The sequence below is a fragment of the Mobula hypostoma genome, chromosome 5 (genome assembly GCF_963921235.1).
Source record: "Mobula hypostoma chromosome 5, sMobHyp1.1, whole genome shotgun sequence".
Lineage (NCBI taxonomy): Eukaryota > Metazoa > Chordata > Chondrichthyes > Myliobatiformes > Myliobatidae > Mobula > Mobula hypostoma.
In genome coordinates, this window is record NC_086101.1 from 124,901,940 (window position 1) to 124,919,646 (window position 17,707).

The 17,707-nt window shown below is 43.5% G+C and overlaps 1 protein-coding gene across 1 annotated transcript in view; it reads right to left on the bottom strand.

Annotated features, from left to right (window-relative positions):
• Positions 1-1,575: 1,575 nt before the first annotated feature.
• The window catches only part of plgrkt (plasminogen receptor, C-terminal lysine transmembrane protein), a 54,928-nt gene continuing 38,796 nt past the window's right edge, over positions 1,576-17,707 (bottom strand). Inside the window, exons 3-5 of the mRNA XM_063048928.1 lie at positions 8,773-8,903; positions 4,823-4,932; positions 1,576-1,828 (exon numbers count right to left, since the gene is read on the bottom strand). Coding sequence (XP_062904998.1) covers positions 1,707-1,828; positions 4,823-4,932; positions 8,773-8,903 — 363 coding nt within the window. The 3' untranslated portion in view covers positions 1,576-1,706. The remainder of the gene's footprint in view (positions 1,829-4,822; positions 4,933-8,772; positions 8,904-17,707) is intronic.

Below are 17,707 nucleotides of genomic sequence, written 5' to 3' on the forward strand. Positions count from 1 at the left end.
ACCCTTTCTGTTCCTGAGTTCTACCCAAATGGACTCAGTGTCTGACTCCTTCATTATGTCTCCCCTGAGTGCAGCTGTGATATTGTCCCTGACTAGTAATGCAACTCCCCCCCACCCCCCACACACACTTTTACCTCCCTCTCTATTTTTTCTAAAACTTCAAAAACTTGGTGCATTAATCATCCATTCTTACTCCTCTCTAAAGCAAGTTCAGTATTGGCCATATCATTATAGTTCTAGGCACTGACTCATGCTCTAAATTCATCACCTTTACCCAAAATACCCTTAGCATTAAAACACACACACTTCAAACTATCCAACCCGTCATATGTTATTTCGACTTTTCCCTTCAGTAAATTCTTTGACTTCTACCTTCCTGTCCAATCCTTTACTTACTGACCTAGTGCTCTGGTTCCCAGCCCCTGCAAAAATAGCTTAAACCCTCCTAGGTAGCATTAACAAACCTCCTGGCTAGGATATAGATTCCCCTGCAATTCAGGTGCAACCCCGTCCCTCTTGTGCATGTCACTGCTACTCTAGAAAAGGTTTCAATGATCCATGAATTTGAAACCCGGTCCCCTGCATCATCTCTGCAGCCTCTCGTTTGTCTGTGCTATCTTCCCATTCCTACCTGCACTAGCCCATGGCACTGGGAATAATTTGGAGATTACTACCTTGGAAGTTCTTCTCTTCAACCTCTTTCCGAACTCTAGATACTCACTGCATAGGATCTTTTTCCCTTTACTGCTTATGGCATTGGCGCCAATATGCACCACGACCTCGATACATCCCCGACCCTTGCACCCAGGAGCCATTCTCCCCCTCCCCAACCCCCACCCCCCAAGCAGTATCAGAAGAGGTATACTTGTTGCTGAGGGGAATGGCCACAGGAAAACCCCTTACCTTTCCTGGTGGTCACTCATTTACTGACCAAAGCCTGTACTCTGAGTGTGACCCCTTCTTCAAAAGGCTCATCTATAAAGTCCTCAGCTTCCCGGATGATCATGAGTACATCCAACTCCAGCTCCAACTCCCTGACCTGGTCTGTCAGGAGCTGAAGTTGGGTGCACTTCCCGCAGATGTAGTTATCAGGGAAAGCTTCAGGTATGCCAAATTCCCACATTTGACAGGAGGGGCATTCCATCCTGACTACTCTGTATTAAAACAAAAGGCTTACCTCTTCTTCTCTGTGCCTCTGCCTGTTCTCTCTGAAGCCTGTTAAGCCAAACTCTTCCCCTAGCAATGGCCACTCCACTTGACTCTACCTTCCTTTTATTTGCAGTTGAGTTTCGCCCTATGACACTGACACTTACCCTTACTGCGCCAAAAAAGACCGGCCTTACCTGAAGCTAGTCCTTCTTATTCTCTCTGTCTCTTCCGACCTCCGGTAGGGGTCTAACTCCGACATTTACTGCATCTAATCTGCTGAAAAAAGACTGGATTCACCCAGATCTTTTCAATCTATATTTTCACTCCTTGCCTTTTGTCGGCCAACACTTTCCACAGATGGTGTTTGACCCCGAAGATTGTTTGTCACTCAGTTTGATAATGAAAAAAATCCAGAATGTTTGAAGCTTTCTTAAAGAAAGAACAATTTATTACGATAAAAACTACAGGATGATTCAACAGACAGTTGCAGGGACAAATGTGTACCATTCATACGTTCTTTGTCTTCAATCCATTGGGTCTTTTTTTTATTTAGTAGTCTACTTTTGCATGAAAACTGGAGTCCGAGCCCTCCTTGCTTTTTCGATGGTTTCAAACGTTGGCACCCCTTTTGGCATCCCAAGTACTGCTTGCTCTGTATCAATGATGTTCTCTGCCTCATCTGGAATGTAAAATTGTGACAATCAAATCCATATTATTGCCAGATATTTAATCCTCATCTAAAGTTCTTTTTAATTTAGAAAATAGATGCATAGATGCTGAGATTTCTTTCACATTCAACACATCCACACACAATGCCTTTCTTAATAAGTGTTGAAAATTCCTTCTGGTGCTTACAATCTGGTGCTACAGCATCAAGGCATACAACTTCAGAAACAATACAACTATTATATTCCTTTATGAGAAATGAACCAGTTAGTGTAAAACATGAAGCCACATTCCTTTATGTAACTGACTGAAAGAGAAACTGTCTTCAAATAACAGGCAGGCAAGACAAAGGAGAGTCAATGGGTCTTATTTACTTGGATTTTTTAAGAGGGCTACATAAAGTGCTGCACATGAGGCTGCTTAACAAGGGCCCATGGTATTACAGGAAAGACATCAACATGGATCTAAGATTGGCTGACTCACAGGAGGGAGAAGAGTGGCAACAAAGGGGTTAAACACAAGAGAGCCTGCAGATCTGGAAATCCAGAACAACACCCACACAGTGCTGGCAGAACTCAGCAGGTCAGGTAGCATCGTCCACCTAAGTGAAGAAACTGGCTATGTTTCAGGCTGAGATCCTTCCCGATTGGCTGCCAGTGGTGTTCCACAAGGGTCAGTGTTAGGACTGCTTACTTTCAGATTACATGTCAATGATTTTGATGATGAAGTTGAAGGCTTTGTGGACAAGTTTGCAGACAATACAAAGATGGGTGAAGGGCCAGGTAAAATTGAGGAAGCAGGGAATCTGCAGAAAGATTTCAACAGAGTAGGAGAATGAGCAAAGAGGTGGCAGATGTAGTGCTGGGTAGCATATGGTTATGTGGTTTGGTAAAACGAATAAAGGCATAGATTGTTTTCTAAATGGGGAGCAAATTCAAAAAATCAAAGGTGCAATCAAAGCAGAGGTTAACTTGTAGGTTGAGTCAGTGGTAAGGAAGCAAATGCAATGCTAGATTTTATTTTGAGAGGACTAGAATATGAAAGGATATAATGCAGAGGCTTTATAAGACATTGGTCAGACCACCCTTGGAATATTGTGAAAAGTTTTTGGGCCCCTTATCTAAGAAAAGGTGTGTTGGCATTCAAGAGTGTCCAGAAGAGGTTCGTGAGAATGATCCTGTGAGTGAAAGAGTTAATGTATGAGGAGTGCTTGACGGCTCTGGGCTTGTACTTGCTGGAGTTTAGAAGAATGTGGGGAGGGGGTGCAGGGATCTCATTGAAGCTACTGAATATTGGAAATCGAAGTTAGAGTGGACATGGAGAGAAAGTTCCTGTAGTGGGGGAATCCAGGGCCAGAGGGCACAGCCTCAGAATAGAAGGAAGGCCTTTTAGAACAAAGAAGAGGAGGAATTTCTTTAGTCAGAGTGATGAATATGTGGAATTTATTGCCACAAACGGCTGTGGAAGCCAAATGATTTAAAGCAGAAATTGATAGTTTCTTGATTAGTCAAAGGTTTTGGGGAGAAGGTAGGTGAAGGGAGTCACGATGGATAATAAATCAGCCAAGATGGAATGACGAAGCAGACTTTATACGCCTAGTGGCCTAATTCTGCTCCTGTGTCTTATGGTCTTATGAAAACCAAACAAAGTTTTATTTAAGTACATGATTGAATTCAGCCTGCGGTTGACATTAACTGTTGAAGAAGAATTGAGAGGAATCTTGTTATCGAAAGTTAAACTGTTGCCGCAGTGCTTCAAGAGCAATTTACTTGAATGAATAAATTAACACTAGTAAATGTTCTTAGAAACAATGGTGAATGTAAAATTAATTATTTGATAACCTATTACTCAAAAATTGAAAATTAGCTAGAACAATAAAGGTAACAGGACTGGGACATTCTCCTCTTGAATCTTCAAGCAGATTATGAACGGTCTTTATCACAATTCATCAAATCATCTTGGTTTCACAAGCCTTAGCTTTGGTTGACATTGACCATAGGGGAAATGTGAGAAGTTGTTATTTAAGAGTCACAGCAGGGCACTTTGGAAAGCGCAAGTTTATCAAACAAAGTCAACATATATTTTTATGTTAGTGGGAGTAAAAGATTATGAATTTACTAAATGGTAGAGCAAACTCGAGGGGCTAAGTGACTTCTCCTGCTTTTTCCTTTGTTTACAAAAATGTCTGATGATCAGTTTGTGCATTGTTTGTAACTATGACTCAGCATCTTTTTAGGCCAGAAGATCCAGATTTCCATCATATTTTGTGTGACGTTATCCTCAAATTCGCCAATTCTAATTTTGTTACATTTTCCTGTCTTAGAAACATAGAGAACCTACAGCACAATACAGGCCCTTTGGCCCACAAAGCTGTGCTGAACATGTCCTTACCTGAGAAATTATCGAGGGTTACCCATAGCCCTCTATTTTTCTGAGCTCCATATACCTTTCCAGGAGTCTCTTAAAGAACCCTATCACATCCACCTCCACCACCGTCGCCTGCAGCCTACTCCACGCACTCACCACCCTCTGCATAAAAAACTTACCCCGACACCTCCTCTGTACCTACTTCCAAGCACCTTAACACTGTGCCCTCTCGTGCTAGCCATTTCTGCCCTGAGAAAAAGCTTCTGACCATCCACATGATCAATGCCTGTCATCAGCTTATACACCTCTATCATATCACCTCTCATCCTCTGTCGCTCCAAGGCAAAAAGGCCAAGTTCACCCAACCTATTCTAATAAGGCAAGCTCCCCAATCCAGGCAACATCCTTGTAAATCTTCTCTGCACCCTTTCTATGGTTTCCACATCCTGTCATAGAAACCCTTTCTATGGTTTCTTGTCTTGATTACATGAAATAGGAAACAACTCCTCTCTATTTGTCGTAAATCTACCAGTTTCAACTAAATTATAAAGCCTAGTGTAATCTCAAACGTTTCAACAGAAACAACTCCAGTCCTTGACAGTGTTCATAAAGTTGTAGTGACATTACTGATGCATCTTACCTTTCATTCTCAACATTAATGTTCCATAGGCCAGATCATACTGATAAGCGAAAATGAAGCTCAGGGGAATAATGGGGACCAGAAGTTTTGGTGACTTCTTCTTCATAGCTCTGCACAAAGAAAACAGTCCAGGTCAGATCTGAAATGCAGATATCGGAAGAAGGAAGAATTAGTTTCCTTAGATCTTCCTTTCAAAATACGCACCTATGGGCTAAGGTTCAGTTGTTAAAGTTCAAAGTAAATTTATTATCAAAGTCCATAAACATCAACTCTGAAATTCATTTACTTGCCGGCATCCTCAATAAATCTACAGAATAATAAACGTAATAGGATCAATGAAAGAACACCTCACTCGGGCATTCAACCAGTGTGGAGAAGACAACAAACTGCAAATACAAAAGAAAGAAATAACAACAATAAATAAATATCAACAACATGAGATGAAGAGTCTTGAAAAGTGGGTCCATTTGTTGTGAGAACATTTAAATGATGGTGCAAGTGAAATTGAATGAAGTTATCCCCTTCGGTGGAACAGTCTGATGGCTGAGGGGTAATAACTGTTCCTGAACCTGGTGGTGTGAGTCCTGAGGTGCCTGTCCCTCTTCCTGATGGCAGCAGCGAGAAAAGAGCATGTCCTGGGTGGTGGGACAGGGGCCCTAATAATGGATGTTGCTTTCCTGCAACAGCATTTCATGTAGAGGTGCTGAATAGTTGCGAAGGGCGTTACCGTGATGGACTGGGCCGCATCAACTATTTTTGTAGGAATTTTCATTCAAGGGCATTGGTGTTTCCATATCAGGCTATGATGCAGCCAGTCAATATACAGCACTCTTCACAATCCCTCAAACATCAGGCTCTTGAACTAGAGAGGGTAACTTCACTCATCCCAGCACTGAACCGATTCCACAACTAATGGACTCATTTTTACTTTTACTCAACTACTCATGTTATCAATATTTATTTATTATTATGCAAACACGAGGAAATCTGCAGATGCTGGAAATTCAAGCAAGACACATAAAAGTTGCTGGTGAACGCAGCAGGCCAGGCAGCAACTCTAGGAAGAGGTACCTCTTCCTCTTCCTAGAGATGCTGCCTGGTCTGCTGCATTCACCAGCAACTTTTATCTGTGTTGCTTTATTTATTATTATATTGTTTCCTTTTGTACTTGCACAAGTTGTTGTCTTTTGTGCATAGGTTATTTGTCTATTCTTCATTGTTTTCTATTGTGTTTCTTTGAATTTACTGCAAATGCCCAAAAGAAAATGAATCTCACGGTAGCATATGGTGACATCTCTGTACTTTGATAATAAATTTACTTTGAACTTTGCACATCAGCATACTCTTTTTGGATGACACCAGAGTGGTTGAGAAGGAGACGTAAAAGATAGCTTCCACGCACCCTGGGTCCAGACTCTCAACATTCCTTGTTTCGTAGAGTCATAAATTGTGTGTAGCACAGAAATAGTCCCTTTAGCCAACCATGTCCGTACCACCTGTTGTTCCCTGCACTAATCCCATTTACATCACGTCCATAAACGAAATACATCTTGTAGTATGTATAACAGTAAGCATTGGCATTACAGACTTCTACAAAGTGTAGGCATTCAGAACCCTAAGTTCTTTGACTCTTTCCCACCATCTCTAACATTGGAGGATCTCTGTCTGGGCCACCCAATCTTTCAAGGCACCTGATGGTAAAACTAATAGAACACTCTGTTCCCTCAGGAATCACAGGACAGACCTAATGAAGGATATCTTAGTCTCTAGAAGCTAAACAAGTGTCCTGCTCTTATGTATTTGTGTCTTTAATGACTGAAGAAGCTTTGGCTGAATGCGTTTGTACTGGAAGCACTAAGGAGTTCTGCTGTTCCTGGAATGGAGGAGTGCTTATCAATTAGCATCAATGAAATGTACAGTTTTTCTGAGCTCTCTTAAGCAACATAGACCAATGTAATAGCACCCAGGAACAAACCAGTGAAATTTAAGCCCAAATGTGCTTTATTATTTACCTTTTATCGACAAGGCAAACACTAACCATTTATTGCACTGATGAGAGACAACTTCTCTCATGTGGATATGGAGTCACAGAGAGGCCAGAGTGAATTTCCTGAAGGACATTAGTGAACAAAAGCGATGTTCAATGACAAAATGAAATAATCACCATGACTTATATCAGTTTATTGACTTCAGTTTATTAAATCCTTCAGTGACCTCTGGGGATTTGATTTCCCAAAATGTTTGAGATTGTGGGGCCATTATTTGTCATGAGTAGCTCTAGATTTGAAAAGCAAGTCTTATTCATTTGAGAGGGGAGATTGGTGGGCATTTCCTGTCATCAGTATCATTTAGCGTTTCTGTGGCACTGTATTTTTAGGTTAAAAATCATACACTGATTTATTTTTAGTTCTATTTCAATGAAATGTTATTGCTAGCAGCCTCTGGAGAAATACAGAGCCGGGATGGAACTATTCATAGTTAAGGGACATGATCTCCCGCCACATTTCTCTGTTTGACTTCACCTCTATGATCAATGAAAAAATTTCTTTAACAGCACTGATCTGCTTCTTGTGGGTCACTGGAGAATCAACAAACAGCAGGTTGTGAAATAAGCAATGTTCCAATAGATGTACATACATAAATCAGGTGGTGGGGTGAAGATACATCTCTACCAAAGGAGGTGTAAGGCACTCCTTCCCTCCACTAGCTTGTAAGGTCACCTTTGGGAGAGGTGTACCACATGCTTAGCACCACCCCCCCCCAACCTCCTATCAGGGTGACGTGAAGCCAAGGGCGCAGGTAGTGGATGGTCATTTGAGCAGGTGATGCATATCAGAAGTCCTGTTTATGTCACCACTGTCGCCAGACAGACAATTTCTGAAGAGTATTTATAATCTTGTCTTGTCATCCTCAGAAGTTTTCTGATGACTTCCATAGTTGGATGCATCAGCAAGGGAGATGAGGCTGAGTACAGGGCTACGGTAGGAAACTTTGTCACATGGTGTGAGCAGAATTATCTGCAGCTTCATGTGAAAAAGACTAAGCAGCTGGTGGTAGACCTGAGGAGGACCAAGGCACTGGTGACCCCTGTTTCCATCCAAGGGGTCAGTGTGGACATGCTGGAGGATTACAAATAACTGGGGATACGAATTGATAATAAACTGGACTGGTCAAGGAACACTGAGGCTGTCTATAAGAAGGGTCAGAGCCGTCTCTATTTCCTGAGGAGACTGAGGTCCTTTAACATCTGTCAGTTGATGCTGAGGATGTTCTACGAGTCTGTAGTTGCCAGTGCGATCATGTTTGCTGTTGTGTGCTGGGGCAGCAGGCTGAGGGTAGCAGACACCAACAGAAACAACAAACTCATTCGTAAACCCAGTGATGTTGTGGGGATGGAACTGGACTCTCTGATGGTGGTGTCTGAAAAGAGGATGCTGTCTAAGTTGCATGCCATCTTGGACAATGTCTCTCATCCACTACATAATGGACTGGGTGGGCACAGGAGTACATTCAGCCAGAGACTCATTCCACCGAGATACAACACTGAGCATCATAGGAAGTCATTCCTGCCTGTGGCCATCAAACTTTACAACTCCTCCCTTGGAGGGTCAGACACCCTGAGCCAATAGGCTGGTCCAGGACTTATTTCCTGGCATAATTTACATATTACTAATTATGTATGGTTTTACTACTATTTAATTATTTATGGTGCAACTGTAACAAAAACCAATTTCCCTTGGGATCAATAAAGTATGACTATGACTCTGACTATGACTAATGGCTGGGATCACCCATCTGGTAAAAACACTGCCCACAAGAAGGCAATGGAAAACCATTTCTGTGGAAAAATTTTGCCAAGAACAATCAAGGTAAAAGACCATGAATGCCTGCGTCATATGACACAGCACATAATGATGATATGTGATTTCAAAACAACCAATAGTACTTACCCTATTGTTAAACCAGCTGTTGTAAGTCCAAAGAAAGTTCCAAAGTACTTTATTATTTCACGGGACCAGGCAATTTGCATTGCGATTTGCCTCTGTCTCATCTCGTTCTGCATCAACATCTGCCTCTCCAGCTAACAAAGTAATTAAACAGAAAATATTGGAAACTGTATGCCTCTTCCAACAAATCAACTTTATCCCAAAAACACCAACAATACATTCCAAACATAGAGCCAGTATAGTGCATTTAACCTTTTATGCTGCTTCTAAAATTACAGGTAAACAACAAAAAGTTTAAATTATTCAAGATTACGGGTGGCACAGTAGGTAGCAATTTGTGCATCGTTTTACTGTGCCCGCGAGCTGGGTTCAATTCCCGTCATTGTCAGTAAGGAGCCTGTATGCACTCCCTGTGATGCGTGGTTTGCCTCTGTGCTCCGATTTCTTCCCACATTGCAAAGGTGTATGGATTAGTAGGTTAATTGGTCATATGGGTCTAACTGGGTGACGTGGGCTATAACTAAATAGATTTTAATAAATTATGGCTGGCTCCACTCAGGCCCAGCACAATCACGTCCAATGATGTTAATGGAAAAGAATGTCCAATATGTGAGCACAACTAGTGACGGATTCCCTCCATGTTCTGCACAAAGGAAAAGAGCTACAAAATATGGGTTATTTGAAACTGAGGTGTGTAAAAATTTTTGAAAGTAGGAAGTCTGAAATTCTCTGTCCCCAAGCATGGCGGGAGCCAGATTATGAGATATATTTGAAGAATAGAACGATAGCTATTTGGAACACTGAGAGCTTGAGGGTTTTGGGCTAAGGCACAGAAAAGGAGTTAAGGTCAGCACAGATCAGCCATGATTAAATGGAATGGTTGGAGGTCTTAGGAGGACTGGTGGCCTAATCCTACTCCTTTTTCTTGTGTTCTTGTGTGAAGACCCCATGTTATATTCAAAATGAACAAATCCACAATTTACGGCACTTCTCAAGCAGCCCTGCACATCATTTGTATCAATGGCCAGTTACACTCTGAAAGTTCTACATTAAAATGCAAAATACAAGTACAAGCATCAACACACTTCTAAGGATTTAATATCTAAACATCAAAAGAAACACTGCTACAGAAGAACAAATTGCAAATACGACCTGCGAGTGTTTGGTGACAGACGCAACATGCCAGCAAGTACATAAATGTCGATAATGTCAGGAATAAAACTGCAAATAGGCAAATATGCAAGTATTCCTGGTATGTAGATAATGGTAAAATGTGGGGAGTCTGCTGTAGACAGGGGGGTAATCACTAAGTTAATTCAGGTCAACTGCAGAGATGATGGAACGAAAGAAGGCAATAACTTTTTCCTGACTGATGTTCAGTTGAATCTGTTTCTTAACCACAGTAACAACCTGGTAAAATTGATGCTACAAGACCTGTTGCTGTGGTGAACATGGGAAATCAGCTCAAATTCTTTCAGCTGGAAATATTATCACTAAATTTAGAACATAAACCAGTACAGCACAGGAATAGGCCCTTAGGCCCACAACGTTGTGCCAGACTAATTCACCCCTTTTACCTGTAAATGGTCCCTGTGTCTCCATCTTCATGTGCCTAACAGCCTCTTAAACATCTTTGTATTTGTCTCCACCACTGCCCGTGCACCACATTCCATGCACCCACCATTCTGTGTAAAAAAAAACCATCAATGACATACCCCCTATACTTTCCTCTAATCACTTTAAATTTGTGACCTCTTGTGTTATCATTTTGCACACTTCAATCAAGTCACCTTTCATTCTTCCTTGCTCCAAAGAGAAAAGCCCTAGCTCACTCAACCTTGCCTCATAAGACACACCCTCTAGTCCAGGTAGCATCCTGGTAAATCTCCTTTGCATTCTCTAAAGCTATCACATCCTTCCACATTTATAATAAGGCAACTACAACCGAACATAATATTCTAAGTGTGGTCTAACCACGGTTTTATAGAGCAGTATCATTATTTTGTGGCTCTGGAACTTAATCCCCTGACTAACGAAGACCAACACACCATCAGCCTTCTTACCTTATCAACTTGTGCAGCAGCTTTATGAGATCCACGGATGGGACTCCAAGATCCCTCTCTCCTGTTCACTGCCAAGAAACATGCCAATAATCCTGTATTCTGCCTTCAGATTCCAACTTCCAAAATTCATCACTTCACACTTTTTCATGTTGAACTCTATCTGCCACTTCTCTTTCCAGCTTTGTATGTTGGCAATGTCCCATAGTAGTAACCCTCCACATGATCCACAACTCTGCCTATCTTTGCAGTACCCCACTGATCACAGAATACTCTTGGCAGAATACTCTCCATCTCCTACCACCCTCTGCCTTCTATTGTAAGCTAATTCTCTATCCACATAGCCAGGTTTACCTGGATCCCATGCCTCCGGACTTTCTGAATGAACCTACCAGAGGGACCTTTATCAAACGCCTTACTAAAATCCACATACATCAATCCACAGCTCTAACTTCAACAAAGAATTCAATCTGGGTCTTAAGGTACGACCTGCCCTGACAAAACCATGCTTACTATCGCTAATCAGACTATGCTTCACCACATAGTCATAAATCCTGTCTCTAAGAACTTGTCACCAGTGAAGTAGGATTTACTAGTCTATAATTCCCAGGGCTATCTCTCCTCCCTTTCTAAGGAATACCATTTACCATCCTCTAATCATCTGGTACTACTCCTGTGGCCACTGAGGATGCAAAGATCATTGCCGTGGGTGCAGCATTCTCTTCCCTTACCTCCCATAATAACCTGGGAGTTCCTACTTTATTTCAAAAGTTCTAGCTCATCCTTTCTTAACATCAACATGTTCAAGCACATCAACCTGTTCAACACCGTTCTCCTAATCATCAAGGTCCTTCTCACTGGTGAAGTATTCATTAAGGACCTCCCCTACCTCCTCCAACTCCAGGAACATTTCTCCTATTATCCCTGATCAGTCTTACCCTCACTCTGGCCATCCTCCTGTACTTAAAAGTATGTGTAGAATGTCTTGAAGTTTTCCTTGATACTACTCGCCAAGGCCTTCTTGTGCCTTCACCCAAGTCCATTCTCGAGCTCCTTTTTGATCTGTCCCCCTGTAACTCTTTAGAGCCCCGTCTGATCCTTGCTTCCTTAAACTTAAGTATTTCCTGTTGACAAGGTGTTCCACATCTTTTGTCAACCATGTTTCCTTTATCCTATTATTCTTTCCCTGCCTCAATGAAACAAACCTATCCAGAACCACCCTTCCCCAAAAAAGTTCCCCCAAACAGCTTCCACATTTCTGCTGTGAATTTCTCCGTGTGCATCTGTTCTCTATTTACACTCCCCAGTTCCTGTCTAATAGCATCATAGTTTCCCCTCCCCCAGTTAAATACCTTCCCATACCATCTGCTCCTATCCTTCTCCAAGGCTGTAGTAAAAGTCAGGGAATTGTAGTCACTATTTCCAAAATGCTGTCCCACTGAGAGCTCTGACACCTGACCTGGTTCACGATCCAGCATCAAATCCAGTATTGCTTCTCCTCTAATTGTCTGTCTACATTCTGAGTCAGGAATCCTTCCTAGACATACCTAATAAATTCTGTTCCATCTAATCCTTTTGCCCAAAGGAGGGGCCAATCAATATTACAGAAAACTTAAGTTCCCATGATAACAACCATGTTGTTTTTGCACCTTTCCACAATCTGCCTCCCGATCTGTTCCTCTGTGACTCGGTCATTTTTGGACATTCTACAGAAATCTTCCAATAGAGTGATTGTTTCTCTCCTGTTTCTGACTTCCACCCAAACTCTCTCAGTAGACATTCCCTCCATGACATCTTTTCTTTCTGCAGCTGTGATACTATCCCTGATTACCAACAATACTCCCCCACCTTGTTACCTTCCTTCCTGTTCCTTTTGAAACTTCTAAATTCTGGAACATCAGCAGTCATTCCTGCCCTCATTAGAGCCATGTCTCCATAACGTCCAGAACATCATAGTTCCATGCTCTCAGTTCATCACCACCGTTCCTGGTATTTCTTGCATTAAAATAGACACACTTGATAAATACGAGGAAGTGTGCAGATGCTGGAATTCCAAAGCAAAACACACAAAAACTACTGGAGGAACTCAGCAGGTCAGGCAGCATCTATGGAAATGAATAAACAGTCAATGCTTCAGGCCGAGATCCTTCTTCAGGACGTCAACACATTCAAGCACACTTGACATACTTGAACCAATCTCACCGACTGTAATTTTGCTCCATGAACTGTCTATCCTTCCTCACAGACTCAAAACACCCTGCATCCACCTGTACACCAACTGCCCCATCCTATGACCCATCACTTTGGTTCCTATCCTGCTGCCAAATTAGCTTAAATCCTCCCCAAGAGCTCTAGTGAATCTGCCCACAAGGATACTGGTCTCCCTCCAGTTCAGGTATTACCCACCCTTTGTGTACTGGCCACAACTTCCCCAGAAGAGATTCCAATGATCCACAAATCAGAAACCCTGCCCCCTGCACCAATTCCGAGGCCACACATTCATCTGCCAAATCATCCTATCCTTACTCTCACTGGTGCATGGCACAGGCAGCAATCCATAGATTGAAGTCAGGCTTTTCAACTTTCTATACCTAGCTCTTTATATTCTCTCTTCAGGACCGCACCCCTTTTCCTACCTATGTCATTGGTACCAATATTACAAAGAGTTCTAGGTGTTTGCCTTCCCTTTAGAATGCTGTAGATCTAATCAGACACATCCATGACTCTGGCACCTGGTAGGCAACATACCATCCGTGTGTTTCTTTCATATCCCCAGAAACTAACAATATTTTCACTTTGACAAGGTGCTGCACATGAGGCTGCTTAGCAAGATAAGAGCCCATGGAATTACAGGGAAGTTACTAGCGTGGGTGGAGCATTGGCTGGTCAGCAGAAAACAGAGAGTGGGAATAAAGGGATCCTATTCTGGCTGGCTGCCGGTTACCATTTGTGTTCCACAGGGGTCAGTGTTGGGACCGTTACCTTTTACGATGTATGTCAATGATTTGGACTATGGTATTAAGGGATTTGTGGCTAAACTTGCTGATGATACAAGATAGGTAGAGGAGTAGGTAGTGTTGAGGAAACAGAGAGCCTGCAAAGCGACTTAGACAGTTTAGGGGAATGGGCAAAGAAGTGGCAAATGAAATACAATATTGGAAAGTGTATGGTCATGCACTTTGGTAGAAGAAATAAACAGACAATTATTTAGATGGGGAGAGAATTCAAAATGCAGAGATGCGAAGAGACTTGGGAGTCCCTGTGCAAGATACCCTAAAGGTTAACCTCCAGGTTGAGTCAGTTGTGAAGAAGGTGAATGCAATGTTGGCATTTATTTCTAGAGGTATAGAATATAAGAGCCGGGATGTGGTGTTGAGGCTCTCTAAGGCACTCACGAGACCACACTTGGGAGTATTGTGTGCAGTTTTGGGTTCCTTATTTTAGAGGGGATATACTGACATTGGAGAGGGTTCAAGAAGATTTACAAGAATGATTCCAGGAATGAGAGGGTTACCGTATCGCCTGGCAGCTCTGAGCTGTATTCCCTGGAGTTCAGGAGAATGAGGGGAGATCTCATAGAAACATTCCGAATGTTAAAAGGCCTGAACAGATTAGATATGGCAAAGTTTTTTCCCACGGTAGGGGATTCTAGAACAAGAGGGCACAATGTCAGGATTAAAGAACATCCTTTTAGAAGTGAGATGTGGAGAAATTACTTTAGTCAGAGGGTGGTAAATCTGTGGAATTTGTTGCCACAAGCGGCTGTGGAGGCCAAGTCATTGGGTGTATTTAAGGCAGAGATAGATAGGTTCTTGATTAGCCAGGGCATCAAAGGATATGGGATGAAAGCAGGGGAGTGGGGAGGACTGGATGAAGTGGATCAACCCATAATTGAATGATGGAGGAGACTCGATGGGCTGAATGGCCTACTTCTGCTCCTATCTCTTATGGTTTTATAAAATCCCCTATCACCATCACTCTCCTCTTCTTCCTCCATGCCTTTTGAGCCACAGAGTTAGAATCAGTGCCTGGTTGCTGCAGCTTTCCCCGGTATGTCATTCCTCTACAACATTATCCAAAGTGCTACACTTATCATAGAGGGGAAACGGCCACAGTACCCCACACTGTCTCTTTATTCCTTTTCCCCTTCCTGACAGTCACCCAGATACCTTCCTCCAAGTTTAGGGAAGAGTATCTCCCTGCAGCTCCTATCTACCACCTCCTCATTCTTCCATTTGAACTGAACATCATCCAACTGCAGCTCCAGTTCCCTAGCAGTTTGTAAGGGGATGTAGCTCGATGCACTTCATGCATATGTAGTTATCAGGGAGACAAGAAGTCTCACCGAATTTCCACATCTGACATGAAGAATATGACACTGACCCTGAACCAATTCTCACTGCATAGCTATGCACTATGTGACGAGAATACACATAAATTAGGATGTTTGCTGGCCTGGGCTTGCACCAGTGGCATCAGCAGTGGTCTGCCACCTGTCCTCAGGGGAGGGAGAGATAAGGCACACAATGAAGCAGCATTGGAGGTGTTAATGAAGGAGCCATCAGTCTGGGTATTGTCAAGAGCGGCTCCCCCTTTGAACCCTGAACTGTTTGAAGTGATGGACAGGCGATCTGGAGATGTGTAATGAAGGGACAGGAGAGAGAGCTGTCTAGAGCGGCTCCCCCTTTGAACCCTGAACTGTTTGAAGTGATGGACAGGCGATACCCCAGCAGGGGTATAAAAAGGGACAGGTTCGCTAAGGCAGGACACACACGACACCCGAGGTAACGAGACCCTGGAAGCGGTGCGCCTCTCACAAGTCGGTGGGAAGTACCGGGCCATAAACGCACAGGGTGGAAAGGTACCATCATCGGGAACCCGGTGTGTGTCCACCCTCGCTTGGGTGCCGGGTTCACTGCAGAGGATCGACCGCATCTGGAGGAGGGGTCACAGTCTGTGACTTCAGGTGACATCACAAAGGACCCTCCCGAAAGCTGCTTGTGGGCAATATCGCCGATCTGTGAGTGGAAGCCGTTCTGAATGATCAGTCGTTCTCGTTCTCTCTCTCCCTCCCCCCACGTTGTCCATCGCCATGGCAACGATTACTGCGAACTGAACTAAATTGGACTGAACTTTGTGTCACTTTGAAATTGGTCATTTACCCCTAGACAACGATAGAGCTTGATTGATGCTGTTATCTTAATTCTGTGCACGTGTGTGTTTATCATTGCTGAACTGTTGCATTTATTATCTTTTCGATTACTGTGTTGCTTGTTTCTTTAATAAAACTTGCTTAGTTCTAGTAATCCAGACTCCAACTGAGTGATCCATTTCTGCTGGTTTGGCAACCCAGTTACAGGGTACGTAACATAAGTGGGGTTCTCGTCCGCGATTTTGAACGCTAAATTTGGGACGGAGTAAATTGATTGGGTCAAAATTCCCGAAAGAAAGAAAAGACAAACAGCAGAAATGGAGGCTGAGGAATTTATAAAGGCGCCGACCTTGGAGGCATTAGAGGATGCCAGGAAATCGGAATTGGTAGCTGTGGCCAAACGGTTGAATCTTGCTAAGGGGAAGTCGACAATGAGGAGAGAGGAGATACACAGAGCTATCGTAGAGCACTATGTATCAAAAGGTGTGTTTCCCCAAGGCGAGCTGGGGGTGGTGTCTATTGAAAAACCTGCTGGAGACGCAGTACAGGTGCAGCTTGAAAAACTGAGACTCGAGCACAAGTTCCGGCTACGGCAGTTGGAGCGAGAAGAGAAGGAGAGGGACAGACAGTTACAGCGAGAAGAGCAGGAGAGAGAGGTAGAAAGGCAAGAGAGGGCGAGACAGTTGGAAAGAGAAGAGAAAGAGAGAGAAAGACAGTTGGAGAGAGAAGAGAAAGAGAGAGAGAGACAGTTGCAGCAGTTGGAGAAACAGAGGGAAAGGGAATTCGAGCTGGAGAAGTTAAGGTTAAGGGCAGAGCAGGGGCTCGTGCCGAACCAAGGTGGAGGGTTCCGGGCGACCCAGGAGGTTAGGCTGGTTCCCCCATTTGACGATACCGACGTGGATCGGTACTTCCTCCATTTCGAAAAAGTGGCTATAAGTCAGGACTGGCCGAGGGATAAGTGGGCTGTTTTACTTCAGAGTGTACTGAAAGGGAAAGCCCAAGAAGCTTACTCAGCTTTGTCCGCGGAAGATGCCCAGAGGTATGAGGTGGTGAAAGAGGCCATCCTCAGGATTTATGAGTTGGTCCCGGAGGCATACCGGCAGAGGTTCCGGAATGCGAGGAAGCAGTGGGACTGCACGTATTTAGAGTTTGCCCGTGAGATGCAGACATATTGTGAGCGTTGGTGCGCCTCAAAGGGGGTAGAGGGGGATTATGACAGACTGCTGCAGCTGATCCTGATTGAGCAGTTTAAAGGTTGTGTCCCTGAGGGTATGAGACCCTACCTCGATGAGAAAGAGGCAGCCACGTTAGCCGCAACTGCTAAGTTAGCGGATGAGTATGCGTTGACGCATAAAATGAAGTTTTCCCCGAGTAAAGGCTACCAGAAGGGTAGTCAGGACGGCGGGGAGAGTCCGCCAAAAAAGTCAGAAAGTAAGCCGGGGGCTAGTGAGAAGGATAAGGTAGACCAGGAGCAGTCTGGCAGGAAGTCTCCTGGGGTCGTCTGTTATAATTGCGGGAAAGTCGGACACTTTGCGTCCAGGAGCTTTGCCCCGAAGAAGGAGACGGGAAAAGGGAAGACAGCGATTTTGACTGGCTGTATCGAACTGTTAAGTGAACCGCTAGGGAAGGACAGGTCTGCCAAAGTTCAGGAAGGGCGCGAGAGGTTTATCTCGGCCGGATTGGTGTCAGTGAAGGAGGGGTTAAAACCAGTTCCAGTGCGGATCTG